The 27,291-nt window shown below is 34.2% G+C and overlaps 5 protein-coding genes and 1 pseudogene across 6 annotated transcripts; 2 read left to right on the top strand and 4 right to left on the bottom strand.

Annotated features, from left to right (window-relative positions):
- Window positions 1-2,564: 2,564 nt before the first annotated feature.
- On the bottom strand, window positions 2,565-3,775 carry LOC147928016 (uncharacterized). Its single transcript, XM_087485978.1, has 2 exons — window positions 2,675-3,775; window positions 2,565-2,618 (listed from the first exon to the last, which is right to left on the bottom strand). The coding sequence occupies exons 1-2, from the start codon at window positions 3,773-3,775 to the stop codon at window positions 2,565-2,567; spliced, it is 1,155 nt and encodes a 384-aa protein (XP_087342104.1).
- A 7,433-nt stretch (window positions 3,776-11,208) lies between these two features.
- Window positions 11,209-12,714, top strand: LOC104740954 (E3 ubiquitin-protein ligase ATL15 pseudogene; annotated as a pseudogene). The gene has a single exon (XR_015580187.1). The product of XR_015580187.1 is annotated as an E3 ubiquitin-protein ligase ATL15 pseudogene (transcript).
- Window positions 12,685-14,596, bottom strand: LOC104740956 (uncharacterized). The gene is made up of 5 exons (XM_010461706.3): window positions 14,405-14,596; window positions 13,686-13,885; window positions 13,256-13,357; window positions 13,061-13,112; window positions 12,685-12,955 (listed from the first exon to the last, which is right to left on the bottom strand). The coding sequence occupies exons 1-5, from the start codon at window positions 14,493-14,495 to the stop codon at window positions 12,843-12,845; spliced, it is 558 nt and encodes a 185-aa protein (XP_010460008.1). The 5' UTR covers window positions 14,496-14,596; the 3' UTR covers window positions 12,685-12,842.
- Window positions 14,597-14,922: 326 nt separating this feature from the next.
- Window positions 14,923-16,514, bottom strand: LOC104740957 (MICOS complex subunit MIC10). The gene is made up of 3 exons (XM_010461707.3): window positions 16,097-16,514; window positions 15,732-15,886; window positions 14,923-15,195 (listed from the first exon to the last, which is right to left on the bottom strand). Exons 1-3 carry the CDS (start codon window positions 16,221-16,223, stop codon window positions 15,181-15,183), a joined length of 297 nt encoding a protein of 98 aa, XP_010460009.1. The 5' UTR covers window positions 16,224-16,514; the 3' UTR covers window positions 14,923-15,180.
- Window positions 16,515-17,886: 1,372 nt separating this feature from the next.
- On the bottom strand, window positions 17,887-20,910 carry LOC104740958 (patellin-2). Its single transcript, XM_087484806.1, has 4 exons — window positions 18,980-20,910; window positions 18,764-18,891; window positions 18,513-18,648; window positions 17,887-18,342 (listed from the first exon to the last, which is right to left on the bottom strand). The coding sequence occupies exons 1-4, from the start codon at window positions 20,612-20,614 to the stop codon at window positions 18,097-18,099; spliced, it is 2,145 nt and encodes a 714-aa protein (XP_087340932.1). The 5' UTR covers window positions 20,615-20,910; the 3' UTR covers window positions 17,887-18,096.
- A 3,961-nt stretch (window positions 20,911-24,871) lies between these two features.
- On the top strand, window positions 24,872-27,142 carry LOC104740959 (protein NRT1/ PTR FAMILY 5.10). The gene is made up of 4 exons (XM_010461710.2): window positions 24,872-25,192; window positions 25,294-25,511; window positions 25,609-26,141; window positions 26,253-27,142. The coding sequence occupies exons 1-4, from the start codon at window positions 25,054-25,056 to the stop codon at window positions 27,049-27,051; spliced, it is 1,689 nt and encodes a 562-aa protein (XP_010460012.1). The 5' UTR covers window positions 24,872-25,053; the 3' UTR covers window positions 27,052-27,142.
- The last annotated feature ends 149 nt before the right edge of the window (window positions 27,143-27,291 follow it).

Consider the following 27,291-nt stretch of genomic DNA (forward strand, 5'->3'; position numbering starts at 1 on the left):
AATAATGACATTCGTGCCGACCCGATAAAAGATCCTCCAAATATTTAACGCGTTTGGAAAGGAGTCTGAATAGGCTTTGTGTATACGCAATTTACTTATTTTGTTTTCCAGTTCTTCCTATCCAAAACAAGACATTTTTAATCTATTTTTCTAATGCGATCGAGAATATAATCATTTTTTAAAACATGTATTTAATTATTAAATTAAAGTTTTGATGTAATTGAGTTTCCCGAGAAAACCGGGGATGTTGGTACCTAAAATTCTGTGAAATGTTGAAAGTTTGCAGTTGGAGTGACTCGGGGACTTCAAGATTCGCTTCCCAAACATTACTTCTCAGTTTTTACCTTTTTTTATTACTCACTCTTTCATCTGCCTCGTCACTCCCTACCATCTGACCTAAAATACTTTTATCATTGTAAAATTGTGACTAATATTAAAAATCTGTAATCAACATGCGAGTCTGAACTTTCTATTAATATTTTGTGGTATTTTGAATAGCACTAGGTAGGTGCTACAACAAATTTTAGACTTTTAGTACTATATACAACGAATTTTATGTTTTGTTAAAAGATTGAGGACTAGGTGACTAACAAATACAATTGTAAATATGAGCAAGATAACAAGCCGGAGACTTATATATAATATATGGTATATTAACCACATTCAAAAGCTGACAAAAAAATAATCACATTCAAAGTTTCAAACACATTATTCAATAGGTTGCTCGGCCAAATTTCAAAGCGAAATCACAATCAAAGTTTTAAGCACATTATTCAACTTTTCAAACTTAAGTATGATGTCGGAAAAATAAACATTTATATATTTATTTTTCATCCACATGAACAACATTAATTTATATATAAGTTTAGTGCTTTCATGTTTTTTTTTTTACATTGTCAAAGAGATGTTGTGATGTGATATAACTGAACTGGTCTATTCCGGTGGTTTATACACAATGGAAAATAATTAATCAAGTGATGAAGTTAATTTTTCATAAATAGCTTAGCTGTCTCATTGAAAAACAAATGCGTAGGATCAATCTTACGTGCCTCTTAGACTGTATAGAATGGTTTTTCTTTTCAACACCCTCCACCTCAACTTTTAACCCTCTACATTATTTTCTCTTTTTTCCAGCTAATCATTCTAATACCCAAATTAATTTTAACCTTTCCAATGGTTTTGTTTAATAAAATTCAACACCTTACCCCACTATTTTCACTTTATATTTTTATTTTTACTTAATTTGATAACAACAGATTTATAGTAATTTAAATTTAATAAAAGTTACATTAATATTTTTTTAATTTAATTTTATATTTTTCTTAGTACTTTAATATAACAAAAATAAAAATTATTATAATTAAAACAAATAAAATTACACAAACTTCAACTTCGGAAAATACAAACACACAGACATTTGTGTTTAAAAACTTCAAATTTAAAAACCTCTTTAATCACGGAACATCCCGAATTTTGCCCATATGTGTTTCACTAGATCTGCTTGCAATTCATGATGGACATTTGAATCCCGTAATTGACATCTAGCACGCACATGATTTGCAAAAGCAGGTAGCACCTCAGTAGAGAATGGTTGTGATGTACTAGAACCACTTGCCTCAGACTAATCATAATCAGTCCAATGTTGCGCATATGTATCTTGCTCATCCTCAACAATCATATTATGTAATATAATACATGACCGCATGATCATAGCTAAATCGGCTATGTCCCACAAACGTGCTGGTTCGCGAATGATTTTAAATCGAGCTTGTAACACTCCAAATGCACGTTCGATGTCCTTTCGACATCCTTCTTGGTGTTGTGCAAATAACTTGTCTGGTTCACTTTGAGGAAGACGAATTGATTTGACGAAAGTTGGATAATAAGGATAGATACCATCAGCTAGATAATATGTCATATCATATGGGCGTTGGTTCACAAAGAAGTTCACTTTTGGAGTATTTCCCTGTTCAACATCATCGAACACTGGTGAACGATCTAGAACATTGATATCGTTCAATGTGCCTGGACACCCAAAAAAAGCATGCCATATCCATAGATCATGAGATGCAACTGCTTCAAGAATAACAGTGGTGGTTCCCTTATCTCCTCGAGTAAATTGACCTTCCCACGCCGTAGGACAATTTTTCCATTCCCAGTGCATGCAATCAATACTTCCAATCATCCCCGGAAACCCCCGCATCTCGCTGACATGCAAAATTCTTTGGAGGTCATCTTGAGTTGGAGCTCTGAGATACACTTGCTCATACAAATGTATGATTCCTTTACAAAATCTACGCAAGCACTCCAATGCTGTAGTACCTCCGATTTTGATGTACTCATCGACCGCGTCTGCCTCCATACCATATGCTAACATTCGCATAGCTGTGGTACATTTCGCTAGTGGGGATATACCTTCTTTATTGGCTGCGTCAACTCGTTGGGTGAAGTAGTTGTCACTGCTTGACAGGTCACCAACGATTCGGAGGAAAACTTGTTTTCACATCCGGAATCGACGACGAAACATTGCATCATCATATGTAGGTTGATCGGCAAAGTAGTCGTCAATCAATATTTGGTTCGCGGCTACATGATCTCTCTTGAAGTATTTTCTCGTGCTACGACGTGGATAATCTTCTTCTATTTTGTTCCGACGCTCTCTAAACCGGTTCACGATGTATCGTGACTCAACTTCTCCAAATAGATCGTGACTCAATTTCTCCAACAACTCTTTACTTCGGTCATCAAGATGCTCTTTTTCACTTAGCTTTAGATACATCTCCATCTTCTTTAATTGGTTTGCCTCCTCTTGCCTCATCGTTATTTTGTCCAATCGTTCCAACTCTTGCGTCTTGAATTGTTTGAATTCATTCCACTCTTCGTTGACTACTTCCAAAGCTGCGCCCTTACCTTTCTTTTTCCCTTTTTTTTTAGCTGCATCTCTCCCCATTGGACGAGCAACAGATCCTACAGAACTGGAATCACTTGCATCACTCTCACGGGATCTCTTCGATCCACTGTTCCCAGATCCAGTGTTCCCTCCTACTTGACTACCATAACGTGGTTGATCACGAACAGATTGCCATTCTGACATTAAATTGAATTGGCCTTTTGTAGAACTTGAATATAATTCATGTGCTTTTGCCAGTACATCATTCTCCGACCAGCCGCTTTGTTGGAAACGCTTGGCGTTATCATAAGCACCAATCCATTTACCTAGTTTTTGATTCATGTAGTTGTAATGATTTCTGCATGAAGCTCCGTCACGAGGAGGATGAAATGAGCAATGCTCATTACAGTAGTCAGCAATTTTACCCCAATAAGCTTCACTTTTTTGGTTTTTACCAACAATGCTGTCTGTTCCATATTTAATCCATCCACTCAATAACACCAAATTTTGCTCTGTTGTCCATTTGGGGCTTTTCCGGCGAGTTGGAGTTGAATCTTCTGTATTTGGAGTGGCTTCAACACTGTTCATCCCTCCAAGAGTTACTTGCGTAGAAAATCCGGGAAATTCAATTTCTCTAACATCTTGAACACTTTCATTACCCGTTGGAGTAGAAGAATAAGGAGGTGGTTGAGATGAATATGGCATCATGGATCCATAATATGGATTATAGTTTGGAACAGATGACGGGATTGAAAAATTTGGTGGAAAGCCATAATTTGGGATATTTTGAGATTGGTAGAAATAAGGATTTGGATAATTGTTGGGATTTGGAAATGGAAAAGGGTAATTAGTAGAATTTTGGGTAGGATTGTTGTTATGATCCATTCCCAAAAAAAGAAAAAATTGAAATAAAGAAGAGTTTATTAGAGAAGAATTTGAAAATATAGTAGAAATATTGGTTTTTTTTGTGTCGGAATAAAATGAACCAAGTCTCTATTTATAGAGTTTTAAAAATGATGAATTTTGATATAAAAATTATTTTATAAAAAAATTATTTACTATATAATAATTGATTTTGAAATGATAAGATAAGAAAAATATCTCCAAAATTTTACTGTCCAATAAATATACGACACATGTCTCTCTCATATATTTCTTCTTTTTTCAAAAAAAAAAAAAAAAAAAAAAAAACAAAAACGAAAATTGAATGTCGGCATGTTTGTGGGGCCCAAATTTTTTGATTCAACACAAATTAATCCACGCAATTTTTTTTGGTTTTCAACACCTCCATTGGAGTGATTAAACTGTTGAATATTTTTTTCAACAGCTCCATTGTTGATAACCTTATATACAAAACAAAGTACGAGATTGGGTCAAGTAGTGAATGATTGAATTCTATTTATTCTATTCAAATAGCTAGGCTTTCAACACTATACACACCCTCACTCTATATATACATTTTTTATAGGAATAGTACATCATTTTATTAGAAAACAAAACAAAGGAAATGGTACATCTTTAACTATGCAAATAGATTTGTAGGGTTCAATTTCTATAGCTGAACAGCATCCAATACCTCTATATTACAGTTCAATTACTTTTTTTGTGCATATAAAAAAAAGAGTTCAATTATTTGTCATAATAAAGAGTGTGTATATGCGTGCTATAATTATAAGCGATATCAGTTACTAGAAAAAAATAATATCTAAGCTAGTCTTTTGTAGTTCATTACTCTGCACTATCCTTTAAATTGGTCAATTGGGCGAATGTTCACATGTACTCCAAATAATCTATTCTATTAAAGTTGAAGTACTCACTAGACTCAAATTAGATCATGATTTTGTTTTGATACGTTTTTCATTAAAAATGATTACAAAATCACTTAATTTAATTAAATTAACTTATAGTTTCGAATTGTCTAAATGACCATTATACCCTTGGATCGATCACTTAAAACCAACCAGGTCGGAACGCGGATCCTCTCTGACCCGACAATAGAAGAAAAAAATTTGCGGATCTGTTTGTACTCCAAATTAATAATTTTTGGATCTTGTATATTATTTGATTCAAGAATAGTTATTCCTGTTGCCAAACAAAGGTGTAATCCCTATAAATAAGGAAACTGGTATCTGGGTATTTAATGGCTTCAGTAATATCAAATATTAACTACTATCATACTTAATCCCTATAATTATTACGAATATTAATAATAATGAGAAATCTTTAATACTTATCGATTGTGATTTTGTTGCTTCCAAAATAATCAATAAATTAATTACGAAATTGTATATATATGTAAACTTATTTGATTTGCTTTTATATTGTGAGATATTTACGAAAACAACAAATCAACTTAATACAATTAAATAAAACAAATCATCATTTAGTTTAGATTTTTCAATATTTCCTTAAAGAAATTATAGTAATTAATTATGAATAGTATAGATGGAAAAAAAAACGCAAAAATTATATATATGTAAAGTTGTAAACTAATTTACAGAAAAGGTGTATTGTATATCCCACATCGACTAAATATTTTGGAATATGGTTCATAATCACTATAAATATATGACTAATATGTTTTGAGTACAAATGAGCATGAAGCTTGATTTATCAGGTATCCAAATTTAACAGTTTAATTTAGTTCTATATTTGAGCATATTTAAACTTTTAAAAAGTAAAGATATTATAATATATTTACGTTATTTAAAAAAGTTTAAGATATTATAAATATTTAAATTTTTATAGAATGTTTAAATTATTATAAATATTTGAATTCCGTCGAAAGTTTAAAATATTATAATATATTTAAAGTCTATAAAATGTTTAGGTAATATTAATATTTGTACTCTTACAAATTTTAAAATATATAAAAAGTTTGAGTTAAACACGTTAAAACAGGTATTTTATCAAACTATAAATTAAATTGATGTTTCTACAAAATTGCTGAAATTTGATATTTCAAATATTAACTTCTAAATAATAAGCTAAATATACCTAATCTCACTATAAATACAATGGTTTCCTAACCATTGAAATATCTCAGACTAAAATTTAACAAGCAACTTCTCCTCTTTCGACGACAAACCAAAATAAAGAAAAACTCATTCTCTTACAAAACTATTATCCAATATTGCGGTGTGTCTATCCTCTTACAAAACTACTATTCGATATTGCGGGGTGTCTATTCTCTTACAAAACTACTATCCATTATTACGGTGTGTCTATTTCCGTGAAAAGTTACATTCTACAAACTACTTACTCTATAAGAATTTCCAATTTACTGTATAACTCCAAATATACAAATAAACACTATATAAACAAAGAAAATAAGTCAAAATAAAAAACAATATTACAAAAATACAAATTACAAAAAAATAACTAACAAAATATATAATCTCGTGTTGTAGCACGGGGTATTATCTAGTACAGATGAAAGTTTAGCATGTTCGATTCCATGTATGGTATGATCACATCTTCAGCAGATTTCAAGTCCCATTTGTTTTAACTTTATTATTTTGTCTTTTGTATTTCTTAGAAAATATTAAAAATGCATCTCCTATTGTATTTTTATATTATTAAACAAAATTGAATTCTTGATGTGAATATTGTATTTGTATATCTTTTTTTTGTTTTTGGTGAATTTAGTGTTTGTAAGTTTTTAATATTTTCAATGTAGTTTTACTAGTTATAATATATACGAATCTATTGAATTTTTATTTGTGAGTATAGATTTTGGATACAAAGTTCATCCGTCTGAATTTCGATGGATTCAGTTCAAAATTACAATTTCTTTAAAATTGGTGCCCACTCATAAATATATATATATATATATATATAATATTTTTTTGTCGGCAAATATGATATATATGTGGATTTTAAAAACAATATACAGAAACTGAAATTTAAAAATAGCTTACATTCATGGTCATAATTTGCTTTCACATATATTTCTGTTGACTTGAAAATTTCATTCGCCAGTTTAATCCACATGATTAGTAAGGTAGTGTAACTAAGGCCCGCATTAAATTATTGGGCTTATTTGGAACTAAATATTTCTTAACTATTTATTTGGCCTTCTAATGTTTCTAAAGCGGCAAAGCCGTCAAATTGGATTATAGTTTCCTTCCTCACTTCTTCCTTTATTCGACTGGAATCATTTTTCAAAAGATGATCAAATTCTTTTTGGTGTGAAACATAAGCAACAAACGGAGCAAATAGAACAAACAGAACGAGTTAACATTTTAGAACCACAAGTGAAAAAGCAATATAGAATGAGCAAAGCCAAATTTGAATGCAATACATATACAATAATTATCAAACTTTCAAGTCGATTTGCCTACCTATAAATAGACTGAACAAATTTCAATCAATTGAGCTAATTTTTCATATTTTTCTTTTAAATATATTTTAGTTACAGAATTAACAACAAACACATGTCCTAAATACACCTAGTGTCATGCCTAACAAAATAATGTTATAAACAATTTTTTTCTGGGATAACTTAAAATGTGTCCCATTTATATGATCATTTGTATTTTCTATCTCGTAGGAGAAAAAGAACCACGTTTAACCAAATATGGTAAGTGTCGATTCTGAGACCAAATACATGGCCAATTACCTAAGAGCATCTCCAGTGGTACTCTATTTTTGGCTCTATACTCTATTATAGAGTAATTTTTGCTCCAATGATACTCTATTTTCACTTCTATAATAGAGATTGCTATTTTTTCTCTATTTAGACTATTTCCAATAGTTTTCTCTATTTTTTCCTCTATAATAGAGGATTTCTATAATAGAGATGAGTTTTGCTCCAATGGTTTTCTCTATTTTTTCCTCTATAAAAGAATATTCCAAATAGATTCTATTTTTATTTTAAAATTAACACCTTTTATTTTTAAAAATTGCAAACTAACCCATTTTACTTCAAATTTTGTAACACTTTCATAAAATTATCTTTTGCAAATGGTAGTCTCAATATTTTAGAATAAATATTTATACTTAAATTTATATTATTAGTTCTTAAAAATACTTATTTTATTTATTTTGATCATAAATAAAAGAAGTTAAAGATTAAGAGGACTATTTTGCAAATAAAATAGGTCACCTCTATTTATAGAGGAAAAAATAGAGTTCCTCTATAAATAGAGAAAAAATTTGCAATCTCTATTATAGAGGTGAAAATAGAGTACCATTGGAGCAAAAATTAGTCTATAATAGAGTATAGAGGCAAAAATAGAATACTATTGCAGATGCTCTAAAGGAACTCTATTTTTTCCTCTATAAATAGAGGTGAACTATTTTATTTGCAAAGTAGTCTTCTTAATCTTTAACTTCTTTTATTTATGATCAAAATAAATAAAATATATATTTTTAAGAACTAATAATATAAATTTAAGTATCAAAATTTATTCTAAAATATTGAGACTACTATTTGCAAAAGATAATTTTATGAAAGTGTTACAAAATTTAAAGTAAAATTGATTAGTTTGCAAGTTTTTTTTAAAAAAGGTGTTAATTGTAAAATAAAAATAGAATCTATTGGAAATATTCTTTTAAAGAGGAAAAAACAGAGAAACCCGAGCAAAACTCATCTCTGTTATAGAAATCCTCTATTATAAAAAAAAATAGAAAAAAGCATTAGAGATGGTCTAACCGTTGGCAGTAAATTTTGTTCAACATAAAACAATCAGCTAATGAGATCGGAATATGTGGCTCTATATCAATGGTTTTCTAACGCGGAAGTATTAAATTTTGAATCCATTTCTAACCTATTCAAATTTTTGTTTCGTAGATAATTGATTTTATGATATGCTGACGAGTGACGAGTTCGTTTATGCGGAGACTATTAAATTTTGAATCTGTTCCTACTCTTTTAAATTTTTAGGTAGATGATTGGTCATTTTATATGATGACGATTTCGTTTATGCGCAGAGTATTAAAGTTTTGAATCTGCTCATACTTTATTTTTTTTTAGATAGATGATTGGTTTCTTTTTATATGTTGACGCTTTCGTTTATGCAGAAACTATTAAAATTTGATTCTACTTCAATTCTATTAATTTTTTAAAAATAGATGATTGGTTACTTTTTAACGCTTTTGTTCATACGATTAATGGAACAAAAACGTCTCTTAACTATATGATGGTCTCAAAATTGTCGTAAATAGTATATGATGTTCAGTCGTTTTAAAAAGAGCTTAGATACACATTCTGAGATTTCAATATTGGAAGGTTTTCAAAAACATTATACCACTATTTTGATGATTTTGACCGTTTTTTATACCGAATGTTTTTGTTCCCTTTTAATGAGTTATTTTCTAGAATATATATATAAGTGATACCATAAGATGACATACCAAAAATTGTACGCGAACAACCTAGCTCTTGAAAATAGGAACTTCTTAATGGCTAAGTTTTATAATTAATACCTGCTGACAGAAAATGAGAATAATCCAAATATTTTCTGAAGAGTTGCATGGAGAGACAAACTCTACGAGATATACTTAGATTTAGTTCAAACATCGAAACAGACAAGCATCATAAATATTTCTCTTAATACTAGTATATATCTTTTTCTTTCTAATATTATAAACTATTTATTCAAAACAAATATTATAAACTATAAGTGGATATCTGAACAAAACAAAACTCGGTTCTAAAAATATTGCGTTTTCCACAAATATATCAATATATTTGGTTTATTCGTTTTATCAATTAATAACCTCATCTGATAATTTTATCCTTTCTCTCTTTGCTTATCTAGTTGTTGTATGTTGTAAGAACCCACTTTTCAATGAGGCTTTGAGTTGAATGAAAGTGCACTTGTCTGACCAAAAAAAACCTCATCTGATAATTTTGTTTTAAAAAACATACTATAATAAATAATAATAAAAAACATTATTACACCATATTTGAAAGCTTTCGAGATAAGTTTCAAGATGATAAGATTCATGAAGTATACATATATTTCCTCTGTTTTAAAATATAAAATGTTTTACAGGTTTTAATTTATTTTATAATATAAGATGTTTTCAACTTTCTAGAAAACTTTTAGATTAATTTCATATTTTTTTATTATTTATATCATGCAATCTTGTTTTTGATTGGTTAAACTTTTAAAAAATAGATATTCCTTATTATGTGTGCTTTTAGCCAAAACATCTTATATTTTGAAACCGAGAAAATATTATTTATGTCTTTTTGGGAAATTGTTAAAAGCATTAAATTGTCGATCAGTAAGACAATTGTAGCGGTGTGTATAAAAATTGGTTGATCGCATATGATACGGACAAGCGAGACCTTAGGGTTTAAAAATCTGTCATTTTTTGTTTGTAAGCACTTATGTGATGAGTTAATTAGCAGCTCAGGAAAATAATTAACTTATTCGCTTAATTTTTTAAAATTGCATTTGTTGACAATATAAAAATGATAAACTGTAGTAGGAGTATTAATTTTCTTTTTAGGTCTTATTTCTAAAGTTGAAAATCGTCCCAATGAAAGGGAAAGTTGAATCACCTCACATTATCCTTTATCCAAAACTAATATATTATTTATATCGGGCCGTCGTTTAAGTCATCGCATCATATAATATACACATCTCCACTAATTAATCCGCACCAAAGTGATCAGATATATAATTGATTATGATTTTTTAAACTGATTCCACAAAAAAATAATAAATCAATAACTAGCTAGTTGGAGAACGACGTGATCACAACATGGGATTATCATGATGATGCAAGTATATCACCAACTGCTTAATTCATAAATCACATTTACGACATTATCATTGAGTAATTGCGTTGACCCACTATGCTAAGACCACATCAAGCTCTTTTAAAAAAACGAAATACTAATAATCTCTGTCGAAGTTGACTCGTAAGAGATAAGTTTGATCTCTCGTATTGATTTTAGTCATTTTACGACAATATATATGTAAAGCTTTTTTGGATCAACAAATCTTTCTATAGTTTAGATACATAAAGTGCCAATATATATATAAAGCCCTCAGTGATCTAACTGTAAGACTCTTTCAAACTTGGGATTCAAAATTTGCAAGTGACAGTGCCACTTCCTCCCAAAACCGGTTGATTAATCCGTTTTGTATCATTTTTAATCGAGTTACACATCATTAAAAAAAACCCTGAAATAAAATACCAAAACCATCACAACGATCACTTTTGGACTATATTCATAACAGATTTGCTTGGTCCATAAAAATATAATTTGTTCAATAGTAGTGCCTTTTGTAAGATCTGAAAAGTCAACCATCATGTTCATTAGGCAAAGCAAACCGCCCCTAAATTAATGTATCACACGTTCTTATAATATCATCTCCTATGATCTTACCATCACTTTTTTTTTGTTTTTGTTTTTTTTCGAATGCGAAGTAAAGACAAAAAGAACAAAATGACGAGGCTTTTATTTTTATAAAGCTCTTTCATCGGCAAAGCTTTGGTTCTCATGAAACCGGGAAGTACATACAATTACTTACCTCCTGTACACCGTCAGATTGTTAAACCATTTGCAACCATCGATGGTGGTCATGTCACGTTTAAGCTTCTTCTACTCTTGTTTCATGCTACTACTACTGTTACAGCTCGGTGCGGCTCAAACCAACGAGTTTGATAATGACGACGACAGGGCAAAGTTCAGTCCAACCATGGCTATAGTCATGATCGTACTCGTTAGTGTTTTCTTCGCACTTGGATGTATCTCCGTCTACATGAGGAGGTGTCTCGAAAGAGCTCTAGGGATAAACGACGATGGTGAGCCAGGAAACTGGCTTAACGTGAGGCAGACGACGGCGCGTGGCCTCGACGCGTCTGTCATAGAAACGTTTCCGACGTTTCGTTACTCCACCGTGAAGACGCTGAGGATCGGCAAAGAAGCGTTGGAGTGTCCCGTTTGCCTCAACGAGTTCGAGGACGACGAAACGCTGCGTTTGATACCTCAGTGTTGCCACGTGTTTCATCCTGGTTGCATTGATGCTTGGCTCCGTTCTCAAACCACGTGTCCTCTCTGTCGTTCCAATCTCGTTCCTGTACCGGGTGAGTCTGTTTCTTTCGAGATACCCGGTTTTGCAAGAGAAACCGGTCAGAGCTCTCCCAAAACGCCGGTTGATGATAGCCGGAGAAAGGTTTTGGCTTCTCCGGACGAGCGGTTGATTGACTCGGTGGCTTGGACAGGTAACCAAAGCATGCCACGTAAGTCCATGTCTACAGGTTGGAAACTAGCTGGATTGTTTAGCCCGCCCATTTCTCCTGGTCAACCAGAGGAGAATCTAGACCGCTTCACGCTAAGGTTACCCCAAGAGATACACAATCAGCTCGTGAACTCGAACCTAGGAAACCATGGGTCAAAAGACCAAGTGGCCTTACCTCAAGCAAGGAGTTCGGTTAGAGGGTTCAGAACCGGAAGCCTAGGGACTGAACGAAACTATTTCTACTTTGAACGGTTCGATCAAGACAGACGGTTCGACCGAAGACCGTTTTCTATAACTCCTCCCTACCATACCGGTTCGATCCGATCCCCGGATGGGATTATGGACGGTGATCAGGAGCGTGCTGGTGCATCAAAAGGTTTGCTTCTAGCAATAAGGTCACCGATGGATCGGTTATTTACTGGGAAGAACAATGTTGGTGAACGTTCCTACCTTCGATCCGGCGATGCAAGCCCTGCCTAGACGAATTGATACTATTGGGTTCATTCAGGAATATGAGAAGCATAAAATCTGTACAAAATTTCTTTTAGTTTCTTCTAGTGTTCGAGAAATTTTAATTGCTTCACCCAATAAAGAAACGTCTTTGTTTACCCATCAAAATCAAGTGAACTAAGTCTTAACAGTCAAAAGTCAAAACCATGAATACAAGAAAGCAAGGGCCAAACAAGTAACCAAGTCACTTAGTTGTTCAACTATGATGATTCATGATGTGAAAACTTCAAAGCGACTCATGAACCACCATGACGGAAATAGAGAACAGATCGGTAAAGAGCAGCAACATAGAGGAAAAAAACCAGGGCAATCAGTAGATCATCTAGTAAACCGATAACCCCCAAGACCCCTGACAAGAAAAAGATACAAAGAATTGGTAAAGTAATGTTAGTTGACAGAAGAAAACAGTGTATTGTCTGAATATATATGGTCAAGGGATAAAATGAGGAATCACCTTCAGGAATGATGTCGATTGGGCTGATTATGTAAATCGCACTGAGTATCATCTATATCAAATCAAATGTGGTGAACTTGCGTTAGTCAAAACATTCTTTAGCTCAGATGTGAAAAATTTTGTAGCAGAAAATTTACTTATAAGAGATAAATAAACTTATCTAGGTTCCAAGAGTAATGAATGTGTTTAACTAACCGCAATATAAACACGAGCTCTGATGACGAATGGAAGCGTTCTTCGTGGATCCATAATTTCTCGCAACAACCTTCGGAGTAAGAAGGGAAGATCTTGCATCCTCTGCAAAATATATATAAGTTTTTATGTGAGAAAGGCTCCAGTAAACTCCAGACTTACTTGTCGTCAAACTTATGAGCTACAAGAAATGTTATGTAGCACAAAGCAATAACAGATGAAGAAACTAAAACCCATTCACTCTAAGTTTACTAACATAGATGAAAGCAATAAACTACCAAAAGTAAAGGATAAGAATAAGCTCAACATAAAACCAGAACCCTCCACAGTATAGAGTCAATCCTTCAACGACTCTACTTATCCCCAAACTTAGCTTTGGTGAGTTATAATCTGCTTTTCATCCCATAGACTGGAGAAAAGACGAAACGCGTACCTGAACAAGACTACTTGACTGTCCACCAAAGACTCGGTTGTAAGTTTCAACATCGTGAAGAACCTCGGAAACAGTAGCATCATTCCGGACTCTCACTGTTTCCTCAGAAGGAACTAACAAGCTAATCGGACGACGACACAAGGGACATTTGCATGGCCGTAACGTAGATCCATGCCTCCAAACAAGCATAATGCAGTTTCCTACAATGATTGGAATAGAATTAATATCTCATGATGAGCTTCACTGAATTCATATAAGCAACAATTAAACAATACTGGATTATGTGAACATACAGAATCTTAGTAAGGTTAGCTAACAAGTAACAAACACAGAACAACACACACACACACAAAAAAATAATCTGTTAAGCATGAGACCTGAAGCTTTCTCTTAATTAAAACCAATTCCAAAGTATAATTAAGCAATTGAAAAGAGTATACACAGAGTGAAATTAGCAGTAAAACAACTCTGAACCTTAAAATATACAAGTTCAAAGACCAAAATTTCCAATAAAACCGAACCAGCTTCAGGGGAAAAACGAAATTGAGATCGGCACAACTCTGATCTCATAAAAGCGACTAACGAAGATTCAGGAGGAGATTGAATCGAGATGCGACACGCGAATTCTGGGATAAACTACTGCAACTAACTACGACCGACTCCAAAAAAACGATTCGAGAGAAGGAGAAAACGAAAGCAAAAGAACAAAGAGATCGTACCGCAGAACCAGTGGGAGCAATTGGCTTGACAAGGAGCGATGAAGTGGCCATGGCATATCGAACAAACTTCGTTCTCCGGAGGTGCATTCATATTTCTTCTTCTTCTTCTATTTACTCTCTCTCTCGTCGCCGCGTCTCTTTGTTCCTCTTCTTCGTCGGCTCTATAATCTCAACTTTTTCCGTAGCAGTTAAGTATTAAGAAAAATAAAAGAGTCATTGGATACACGTGGCAATAGATTAAGCCAAGCAGCGAGCTGGAGAGATTCAATCCGAGCCGTTCAAACCCTTCTAATATTGTTTTTTTCCTTTTTGGGCAAACCCTTTCTAATATTGTAAGTTTAATTATATATGAGTCGCTTAAGCTATAAAGCATATCTTTGATCCTTAAATCCGTAACTTAGTAGATTGATATCAGTTTGTATACCCTATTTGGTTGACATAATGTTACTAATTATCAACAGATATGAGTCTCAATCTGAAGCAAGAAGTCTGAAATAAAGGAACAGCAGAGGCAAACAAAATCAAACCGGAGGACTTATTACTCTGTGTTTCTTTCTAATAGAGAAGAACATAATAATAACTTTTTTTCCCCCAAGAAGAAAGAAAATGAGTGGGTCAATAACATTTTTGACATCAGTGTACAAAACTCACTGAGAAGTAAAAGGTTTTTTAACAATGGCATATATCTCAAAAGCCTTGTCCTGCAAGATTAACAACCATTTCGTAAAACCCTATCAATGTTTGGGTTTTTTACCTTCGAGCTTCCTCTGTTGTCTTTACTCTTCTGTTGCCTGTAAAATCAACAAGATAGACAACTCTTGTATCAAACACTCAACTAATTGATTCTACCTTGTAAGGATTTAGAAGACTATAAACATGACCGGATTAGTCACCAAATTGTGTGCTTTTTTACTTAATAGCATACTTTTTACAAAATGCATACACATTGGCATAAGATGTTTTCACCTCTCAAAAAAAACCTAGTAACTATGATAGGAATGAGGTGAAGTTACCTTCTCCTAATCACTAATTTCCAAAACGTAGTCTAATCGAGTCATTATAATACAAAACAATTAGGCCTTTTTTTTTTACTGTAAGATCCAACAGTGGAATGTGAAATTATTTTAGAGCTAAAGAGTTAAAAAGGTGCACTTATCTCACGAGTCTGTAACCATATGTAAATCTCAAAACACACATCTTCAAGCTAAATAATATGAAACCATCTTATTTCACCTATCAATTCTAACTTCCCAAAATGTTTGTCAAAACCATCCAACAAAAAAAAACTAAGTACTTGGGTACCTAATAAAAATGAATTCAAACTAACCTGAGGTACAGGAGCCTCTGTTGAACTCCTGGGAGCTAATAGAGTGGCTGAAGTTGAAGACGATGCATCAAAAACACGAGAACAATCTGTGTATGCAGAGCCAATACCAATTCCAGCACCAAACGCAATCGAAGCCCATCTTGTAACCGGACTCCCTAGAGACCACAACGCAATACAAATTAATCATTAAAACAGAATAAAAAACTATCTGAATCGGAACACACACTCAAAAACCCTATTTGATCGTGAAATTTCGATTTTATCTACTAGAACCCTAATCAGAATCACCCACACTATGTAAACCATAAATTATGTGAATCATAAGAGTGAGTGAGGGGGGAAATTGAAAAAAAAAAACACCGAACTGAAGAAGAGAAGACCGGCGAAAGCGCCGCCGAGGGAAGAGTAGACGAAACGACGAGCAGTGAGATCGAAACATGCGTCCCATTTAGCGTTGACATCGGACTCGGTGTTGTTACTCTTGTTTTCCATTTTTTCCGACTCGATTCTTCTTCTACCTTTCCGATTTGATTCTTCGATATTTTCCTTCTTCGTGTTCTTCTTCTTCCACGATTCGTTTCTTTCGATCTGGAAGGGTTTGTTTCTGAATTCTGACTGTGCAAGCGAAGAATCTTGGGCCGATTAATGGGCCAATGAATGTACTATGTTGGGCCTATATACTTTTGCTTTTAACGCAAGCGATGTACTGTGTACTTTGGAAAGAATATTTTTGGATAATTCGGATACTGAAAAATAGACTAAAGTTTAATCGAACTTTCGTTTAAAAATATTGGTAGATAATTTCAAGCTGTCTTGAATAATTTAGATATTAGGATAACGCTAGTTTGACCCAAAAATATATATATATATATTAGGATAACTTCACTGGTTCGTTTGTTGGAGAAAAATAATAAAAAGAATTTAATGTGTGGCATTCTTATCTCATAGTCATAGTAATGGTTCGTTTGTCGTTTTATTGTTTTTGGTCCATGCATGTCCGGATGTCCCCTACCTATGCAGTAGGGTATTATCATGGACTCATGGTCATACTCCAGTTCTTAATATTCCGTATACACCCAAATTGTATACATGTGATAATTACAAGTCCTTTTGTATAACTTTAGGCAGGCTTTTTTCTTTGGATACTGTGTGTTTGTTGGATCAGCTTTCGACATAATTAGATTATTTGATCTTTCGATACTGTTTCCATTAAATTGTTTGGCATTTTGTGGCGAAGTGAGGCTAACGCAATAGTCAGATCAAAATCTTCTTTCCAGAAAGACATCATAAGCTGAATACCTGAAACGTTCAAATGTTAAATACCTAAGGATTTTATCAAAATTTTCATTTCAACTAAAGAATTTCATATCTGTAACGTTCATACCAACGTACCATTGATTGGTTATGGAGAAACATTCTCTTACCCATAAAAATGTAAATCCACCGTGAGCCCGTGACTCCCCAAAAAAAAATAGAAGAAGACTATCCACCATTAACTTAAAATTATGTGTGGATACTGTAGAAATATATTTATGTATATGAGAGGAACAAAATCATTGGAGATCCGAGCGGTGGATCAAATGGTGGTCGAATTGCAGACCTTTTTCTTTTTGATGTCGTCAATGAAGCATACTCGATTTTGATAATGTCAAAATCAATTGACTCTTACGTTAGTGATATGACAAAGAACAGTGGTCCGGCAAATATAGTTTAATTTGAAGTGTGGTTAGAAGACAAAGTGTAAGATTGTCCTTAGTTTTGTTTTTTACCGTTATCTTTTTCATCGTTTAAATCATGTTAAAATATTATAACCGCTTTAACTAAATTGGCTAGACGAGCACGGTACGGTCCGAAAGGAACATTGAATGGGATACGTCAGGTGAGAACAAGACTTGACACAACCCAACCAGAACAAAGGAATCTAACGTGGACGAAGATAGGGATTTAAGAATATATGATCGGAAGCACTTACTTTTGTTTGTATTTCAAAATCCATTAAAATCATAGAACCAATAATCCCATCTTAATTTGCTTAACCATCTAATATTCTAATTTAGAATCGATTCTTGAATTAGAAAACAAGAGACAAATATAAGTCCAAATTTACACAAATAGTCAAGTAACGTAGCAAATATTTTTTTGAATGGTAATCACATTTTTGCACACAACATTTTGTATATATAAGAATCATCAACAAAGAAAAAAAATCCCATCACCAAAACAAAATCAAAACCATCGACAAAACACAATCCCCTTTTGAGGTTTCAAAAAAATTACATAAAATAAATAAACGTACTAAATTAAATTAATTAAAATTCCCAACCATCTTTTGTTTTTTCTTCATTCAAAGATCAGACACATAATCTTATTCTTGGGTTTTGAACCTGTAGAGCACCTTCTTCTTCTTAGATGTCTGGTTGTCAATCGTGATCACGACCTTTCCCGGTTCACTTGCCTTGAAAGAATCGGTAATCACAGGTTCATCAGTTAAACCGATCTTCCGGTTCTTAGAGACGATCACGGTGTAGCTTGTCTCGTTGCTTGGCTCAAATTGAGCTCCGTAGCTCACGTCCGCACCCAAAACCCGAAGCTCCCATGACAGTGTAGAACCCTACGTAGCAACACAATCCACATAAATTAATCATCATGAAGTCTCTTGCAAGAATAAACCAATTTAATTTACTAAAACAGAAAGTTATGTATCTTATATTGTTTCAAACGTTAGTTTTAGCGTTTATGTTAACATGCTAAAGAAGAAAAGAAAAGAAAAACAATATATACCTCGGTAGCAGGCAAATCAATGGTATATTTAGATGTGGATTTAACGACGGCCTCGGTGACTCCATCTTCGACAGCGAATGGGCTCTCTTTGCTCAGTCCACCATACTTAACCGGGACTACTTCAGGAGCTACATATCTGATTCATCCAAAAACAGAGGATATAAGATTCTTTATGCATGAATAGAAACAATGAAATGTGATAGTACGTGTCATATAGTACACAATTTTTATGAACTATGTCTAATAATTACTTGAAAATGGTCTCAGCGGATTTGGATGGACCAGAAAGGACCATCTTGCTCCTTGTCCTTGGCGATGTGATGATGGTTCCGAATGTTTTGTAGTAAGGAATGTACCACCATGGGACATTAATGAACAGCTGAGAAATAAACCACACTATTGATATAAAAGATTGAAGTTTAAATGCTGAAATCATAGTTAATTAAAAAAATTAAGTTTCTTTTTACCTCTCTGGCAACAAACTCTGGATAGTTGTCTTCAAATTGCTTAACCGCACGTCTAATGAACTGCCACAACGCTCTCTTACCGAGTCCAGGAGCGTTCCTGAAGTCACTGACGAACACAAACGTTGACTTAGCCTCAGGGCTAAAGTCAAGAGACCTCACACACTTCTCCTGGAACTGAATCCTCCATTTCAGAAACTTGCTAAGCTTCTCTTTGTCTGAGAAAATCTCCTTGTTCTGAAACTCACCGTACGAGCTGTAGATCACGACGTGTCCTTGTTTGTCGACACCGTGTGTGAACACCAACTTCTCGAACTCGCTTCCTTCGAGATCTTCCGAGACAAGGTCGTCGATGTTGTTCTCTTTGCGCCACTGGACGGTGTTTTTAAGCATCGTGAAGGCTTCTTTGACCTTGAAGTCACGTGCTCTGAGGAACTTGAGGAGGATCACGTCGGATCTTTCGTCCTCGAGAAGTGGGATTCCCCAGATTGAGACTTCTTCTGGCTCCACGTAGGCAGCTGTCTCTGGAAGAGTGATGGAAACGATCGATTCTTCGGTTGCTTCAACGGGTTTGGTTCCTTCTTCTTGATCAGCTGCGAAAGCCTTCTCGATCGTTACAACTGCTGGTTTCTCTTCTTCCTTCTTTTTCTCGGCAGAGGTGGTGACGGAGACAAATATATCTTTAATAAATCTTGAGACGGCCTTGGTGACCGGAACAGAGGCGGTTGCTTTCTCTTCTTTCTTGACCTCATCGACGACTGGAGCAGCTGGTTCGGTCTCTACAGGAGCGACTTTCTCCTCCTCCTTGGTCTCTGTGGTGACCGGAGCAGCCGGTGTGGTTTCTACCGGAATGACTTTCTCTTCCTCTTTGGTCTCTGTGGTGAACGGAGCTGCTGGTTTGGTCTCAACCGGAGCAGGAGCTGCTGATATCTCTTCCTTCTTCGTCTCTGCAACGACTGGAGCAGCCGGTTTAGTCTCTACCGGAGTATGAGCGACAGAGTTCTCTTCCTTCTTGGTCTCTGCGGCGACCGGAGCAGGAGCGGCCGATGTCTCTTCCTTCGTGGTCTCTGCGACGATCGGAGCCGGAGCTGCAGATGTCTCTTCTTTCTTGGTCTCTACGGTGGCAGGAGCAGCAGGTTTCTCCTCTGTTTTGGTTTCAGCCTCAACAGACCTTTCCTCTGTTTTCACTTCTGTTTTCTTCTCCTCTGTTTCCTCTGTTTTCTTCTCCTCAGCTTTCTCTTCCTTGGCTGGAGCTTGAGGCGAAGGTGGCGGTGGAGCGGTGAATTCACGCTTGTTCAAAGCCTCCCTAACCATCTCCTTAAACTCAGCCAAAGCATTCTTCTCAGCTTCCAGCAATTCAGAGGCCAAATAGCCTTCCTCCTTAAACGATTCCGATTGCAAGGCCTCTTTCCCCGTCGCGACTTCCTCCTCTTTCACCGCCACAGCCACCTCTGGTTCCGGCGCCGCCACATCAACCTCCTTCTCAGACACCACGATGGATCTGGGAGAAGGCGCAGCCACAGCTTTGTCAGCAGTAACAGGTACCTCAACCTCCTTAACCGGCACAGGAGTATCTTCCTTAACCGGAACAGAGGCAGTAATAGAAGCAGCAGGTTTCTGTATCTCTTCTTGAGCCATGATGACTTGATTCAAAAGGAAAACAAGAATTAGAGAGAGAGAGATGAGATTGAGAGAGAAGAGAGAGGAGAGGAAGAGGTCTTATAAAAAAAAGAAGAGGAAGAAGAGTTATGTGTTGTGTTGTGTGAGAAGAGCAAAAGAGAACAGAGTGGTCGGAGCTGTTGGACAGCTAATTTTCGAAGATACTTTTCTTTTAGTAGGGTCCCTAAATTTCTCTTTCTTCCAAACGGCCGTCTTTTGCTTCTCAAAATTGGATTCCCCAATTTTATACATTTTTTAACTAAATTAACAACTTTTTCTTTGATATTTCCCATTCTTAATTTAGATTCGTGTCACTTATTTTCTTGTATAAGGAAAAGATATCTATATCGTTTTGATTTACTCACATTTATGATTCTTTTTTCCTAACTCTTGCATATTCTTGACTATTTTCTACCATTTTTTCACAAAACTTGAATCGCACGAGTTTAAACCCTAGACTATAAACTTTTGATAGGCTGCATATTAATAAGGTAGTGCTTAATATCAAGAGAGTTTAATTACGTTTTCATATTACATAAAGACAAGTTTGAGATCAAAGGCAAAAGTACCATTCATATTTGTTTGTTTGAGGGAAAAAGTGGAATATGTGTGTTTGAAAAGCTACTCTGGCTTTTAATAAATTATCTAAAGTGTTTTTTTTTTTTGGTTTTCAAATTATGACACCATGTTATCCTATCACCTAAGTGTACGTTTGAATTAAATAATGAAAGAGTTTTTGAATCGTTCCAACAATAGATGATTTTTTCGCAATAAAAATTGTATAAATATCACTAGAATTTTCTTACTCAACGATGTTGTCATTTAATGACATGTATATTAGAGATTTTTTGTAATAAAAACAAAATTGTCGTTATCCCAATAACTCATGATTCATGAGATTACATGAAATTTTTACTCGTTGTTGTGTGAAATTGTTTACCAACCTAAAAAGCAAAAAAAACAAATCAAGTTTAATTAAGAGATATTTAATTCCCCGAATCAGAACGTTAAGATTTGAATTTTAACTTTGTAGGAGTTTAAACTGAACTATGTATCCACCATGCATGCAATGTATCCATCCATGCAAGAAATTTTTTTTTACTCTCTTTATACTGCATATATAGTAAAATGGATCCACCTATTCACCAACCTGACGACATCAACCTAGCTTTATCCCGTTTATTCAAATCGTTCATGTTTATTAGTTCTCTGTAGTAAAGGTACTAGAATGTTTTTCACAAGTTGGCCGGGCAACTTTATTATAGAGATAGTCCTGAATCAAATCATGAAAATGAAATCATCATATTTTATCAAAATCCAATTACAACACAGGATTACATGGCAACGACTAATGAAGACATCCTCTTAATTATAAGTAGATGATGATATACATGTAAGAGTATATATGGAGCATATTATCGCATGATTGTATTGCTAATTAATATTCATTTCGCTTCAAAACAAAAACTCGACGATTCATTCATTTAGCATTATAAAGCGAAATACAATATGAATTGATCGAGAGGATGACACACATATAAACATATACAGACTGCTTCGCACGTAAAGAAAGTATCAAAGGATTTCGTATTGATTAATATTATATATAACTTTGGACCCATATTTGGTGCGTTGTAATCTTAAAAAAATACGTAATTTGATCTAATAAATTAAATATTGATTTAAATTTGATATTAACAGGGAAATTCCATAAGATTGGAGCTGTCACAAGAACTATTAGGAGTATAGTTAAATTTAATAAGCAGCCTGATTCATGTAGGCCTACACCACACACTTCATCGTTACAACTCCTCATATGGGCCAATACATGATTATAAAAACATTTCATAAGTTATTAACTGAAATGAATATCTTAAAATGAATATTATGTTGCAGGTCAACTTATAATGCACACCACCTAAAAATTGTGTAACTGTGTTCAGCCCCTCTTCATTCCTTTGTATATACTCACTCTGTTTCAAAATATAGGATGTTTTAGTGAAAACACGCATATTAAAAAATAGTTACTTTTAAAAAGTTTAACCAATCATAAACAAGTCTGCATAATATAAAATATAAATTTAATCTAAAAGTTGCATCGAAATTTGGAAACATCCTATATTATGAAACAAAAATACTTCTCTAAACATCCTATATTATGAAACGGAGGGAGTAAATCATTATATCTTATGTTTTGTTTCAATATGTGTTGATTTTCTTATGTACTAATTACTAGCTTTACTGACCAACTCATAGGGCATTAATCGACTCTCGTAAACTAGGGGAAATAAGATTTGCAAAAATATGTTTTTTGTTCTTTTAAACTCTTAGAGAAAAATTGAATGCACTGCTTGAAAATGTATTCGAAAAGGATACAGAACCAAAGAAAATATTAGATTAAGAAAATTAGGTAGTGCAATCTCGTGGGATCCAAGAATTATCTGTTAATTATATTCTTTCAGGACAGTAGCTTTTGAATTTGTCAAAAGCAAAAGAAGGCCGAGCTGTGTTTTTGGTTGGTTTGTCATTGCTGGTGGTGCCGTCTTATTATAACTTTCTTCCACTAACAAAATATTGGGTTTAGCGGTTTAATATGTCTTTATATCTGTTTTGATTTCTTTTCGATTCTCCAATAAAGAATTGTTAGTTATATAGTAATTATGTCTGAATATTTTCTTTAACAAATGATTGATGGCCAGGTACAATTTAAGCAATGATTATCAACCATTGCGTGGGATTTTTTATTTTATTTTGTATAACAAGTCTTTTTTTGTTTGTTTCATCTATAAATTATTTATACATAATCACTTTATTTTGAGATTAGAATCCGTAGATAAAATCTATATCAGTGAAAGCAGAAGTTATATTAATTATAAAAAATACTAGGTAATAGTCAGGAGGCAAATAAAATATAGTATTACAAAACATATTAAAAGGAAAAAAAAAATTATTAACATAAGTTGGAAGCAAACTAAACTATTTAGGAATGCATAGGAAATATATATATAACTCTCTACTTCAACTAATTCGAGGAACAATAATTTCGTATTAAATTAACACTAATTAGAGGAACAATAATTTTGATTGGTAGAAAAAGAAAGATTATTGGAACTGATTTTAGGAGACTTTCAACACTTTTTTTAGTTGAAAAATATGACTAGCTAGAAAAATGACAACATCTCTAGAAATGTAATTTTGAAGGACTTAAAAAAGAAAAGAATTGGTGATGCTCGAAAATGGTAAATAAATATCATCTATATTGGAAACATATGTTTGTGTTGGTTGATGATCCAAAATTACAAATCACAAACTTCGTTCCCTTTTTTTGTTTTCCTTAAATCTCTAAACTCTCTTATCATGTGTTAGTTGACCTCCACAAAAAAATCTAAAGAAAGATGAGTTCTCCCATTAATATATTAACACCTTTGGTAGCAAATAAACATAAAATGGAATGCGTACAAGCAAACTAAATTAATCAAGAATGCATCATAGAACTCTTCAAGTCTCAATTAACACAATGCGATTGAAGAAAATAGCCTTTAAAAAAAAATACAAATTATAAATGTGGCAATGAGAGAGACCATCAAGGTTTTAGTCAACTAGGCAACTAGTACAGTAAACACTAGTGGTGCCAGTAACACCAACCATGTGTTAATTGGGGTTATTAGTTTGAGATTTTTATAAAGTTTTAAAGATTTTAAATGTTATATAGAATCTATTGTTATTAAACCAAGATTTTGTTAAACTCTGTTAAAATTTAGTGTTATTAGTTTGTGATTTGTAAAAAATCATTTTAAATCTTAACAAATTTGGGTTATTGGATTCAGATTTTTATAAAATCATTAAAAGTTTTGTGCTATTCAATTAAAACAAAAGAATGTAGGATTGTTATGAGTTTAAGTTATTGGTTCATGAGTTTAAGAATCTAGGATTGTTATGAATAAGTGAAAGATTGTTAAAGATTGCTAGAGAGTTTTGTTGATTAGTTTTATAAAATCTTGTAAAATACTCCAAACAATCCCTGTATTTTTATGATATTTTCCATAACTTTATTTTGTAAAGAAAATATCTAAAATCATGAACCAATAACATAATAATTGAACTCATTAACAATTATAGATTTTTTTTGTTTTAATTAAACAATACAAAATTTTTAATAACTTTATAAAAGTCTGAATTCAATAACCCAAATTCATTAAGATTTTAAATAACTCTTTTAACAGAGTTTAACAAAATCTTGATTTAATAACAACAGATTCTACGTAATAATTAAAATCTTTAAAAAATCTATTCAAATCTTAAACCAATAACGATCGCTTAGTCAAAATTTGAACTCAAACCAAAATCTTTATAAGTGTCAAAATCAAAATTTGAAGATATTTTATTACTTTCTTTAATCGGAGAATCCGATTAACGGAATGGCGATCTCCGGCGCTGTTGATGAAGCCGGAACTCCGCTTCTCGCTGTAACCACCGTCGACGGATCCGTTGACTACAGAAGCAAACCAGCCGTCAGATCTTCCTCCGGTGGCTGGAGATCCGCCGGATTCATCATCGGTAATTCCCCCCGAGATTCCCGCCAATTTCTTGCTCTTTAGAGTGTTTCGTGTTCTTCGCCGGAATTGTTTTTTGATTTTCTGGTTTTTGTTCGACGATAGGTGTGGAGGTTGCTGAGCGATTCGCTTTCTACGGGATATCTTCGAATCTGATCACTTATCTGACTGGACCACTGGGTCAATCGACGGCGGCTGCTGCCGCTAACGTCAACGCTTGGTCTGGAACGGCGTCGTTGCTTCCTCTCCTCGGTGCTTTTATCGCTGACTCGTTTCTAGGTCGTTTCCGTACCATCCTCGCCGCCTCTGCTCTCTATATATTGGTACCAAGCTCTCTCTCTCTCTCTCTCTTAGTCTCTTCACATTCTTCTCTAGAGATGAGTCTGAAGTTGTATAGTGGATTTGATTGAAAACAAACAGGGGCTTGGTTTACTGACTTTATCTGCAATGATTCCTTCAGACTGCAATGCTTATAATCTACTCTCGTCTTGCTCTCCACGATTCCAAGTGATCATGTTCTTTAGTGCCCTGTATCTAGTGGCGTTAGCGCAAGGTGGTCACAAGCCGTGTGTTCAGGCTTTTGGAGCGGATCAGTTTGATGAAAAGGATCCTGAAGAGCGCAAACAAAAGGCTTCTTTCTTTAACTGGTGGTATTTTAGTATGTGCTTTGGGACGTTGGTAACTCTATGGGTCTTGAATTACATTCAGGACAATCTCAGTTGGGCCTTAGGCTTTGGTATTCCGTGCATTGCTATGGTTGTTGCTTTGGTTATTTTCTTGCTCGGAACTAGAGCTTATCGGTTCAGCATTCGAAGGGAAGGTCAAAGCCCGTTTGCACGGATTGGAAATGTTTATGTGGCTGCTGTGAAGAACTGGGGTGTGTCAGCTTCAGCTGTAGCTGATGCAGAGGAGAGATTTGGTCTTGTGTCTCGCAAAAGCTCTCAGCAATTTAGGTAACACAGCTTTCTGTCTCCTTTGATTTTGTTGCTACCGCATATATAGTTTGTTTACAAAACAAAAAGGACTTATGGTACTAAGCATCTTCTGACTTTTCAAAACTGCAGTTTCCTCAACAAAGCTCTGGTCGCAAATAATGGTTCTTGTAGTGTAGATGAGCTTGAAGAAGCAAAATCAGTGCTTAGGTTAGCTCCGATATGGTTTACTTGCTTGGTTTATGCGGTTGTGTTTGCGCAGTCTCCAACTTTCTTCACCAAACAAGGAGCCACAATGGAGAGATCAATCACACCGAGTTACAAGATCTCTCCGGCTACCCTCCAGTCTTTCATCAGCCTCTCTATAGTCATCGTCATTCCCATCTACGATCGCGTGCTCATCCCAATTGCAAGATCATTTACACATAAACCTGGCGGAATCACGATGCTTCAGAGAATCGGCACAGGCTTATTCCTCTCTTTCCTTGCTATGGTAATTGCTTCTCTGGTGGAGATGAAAAGGCTCAAAACTGCTGCGGAGTATGGGCTCGTCGACTCCCCAGACGCTACGGTTCCGATGAGTGTGTGGTGGTTAGTTCCTCAGTATGTTCTCTTTGGTATCTCAGATGTTTTTGCAGTGGTGGGTCTTCAAGAGTTCTTCTACGACCAAGTCCCAAGCGAGCTGAGGAATGTGGGCTTGGCTCTATACTTGAGCATATTCGGTATTGGTAGCTTTCTCAGCAGTTTCCTGATATCAGTCATTGAGAAAGCGACGAGTCAATCTGGTCAAGTGAGTTGGTTTGCAAACAACCTGAACCAGGCTCATCTGGATTACTTTTACTGGCTACTCGCTTGTCTCAGCTTCATTGGATTAGCCTCCTACATGTATTTTGCAAAGTCCTACGTATCTAAGAGACTCAACACCCTTTAAAATGGGGTGTATTGGTACTCTCTCCTCTCGCTCTCTGTAATTTTTAAATACACTTTCTTCATACCAATGATTACTATATTATCACTGATTATCAGATTAGTCAATGTTGGTTGCTTAGGGATCCTTATGATTTAATGGATATTGATTAGCTTAGTAATACACGTATGCAAATGTATAGTTTTTTAAATATGTTTGATATAGTCTTATCTTTATCATATAACTTATCCAGCTGTGTGGTCC

Source organism: Camelina sativa, chromosome 14 (genome assembly GCF_030686135.1).
Source record: "Camelina sativa cultivar CO46 ecotype springtype chromosome 14, ASM3068613v1".
NCBI lineage: Eukaryota > Viridiplantae > Streptophyta > Magnoliopsida > Brassicales > Brassicaceae > Camelina > Camelina sativa.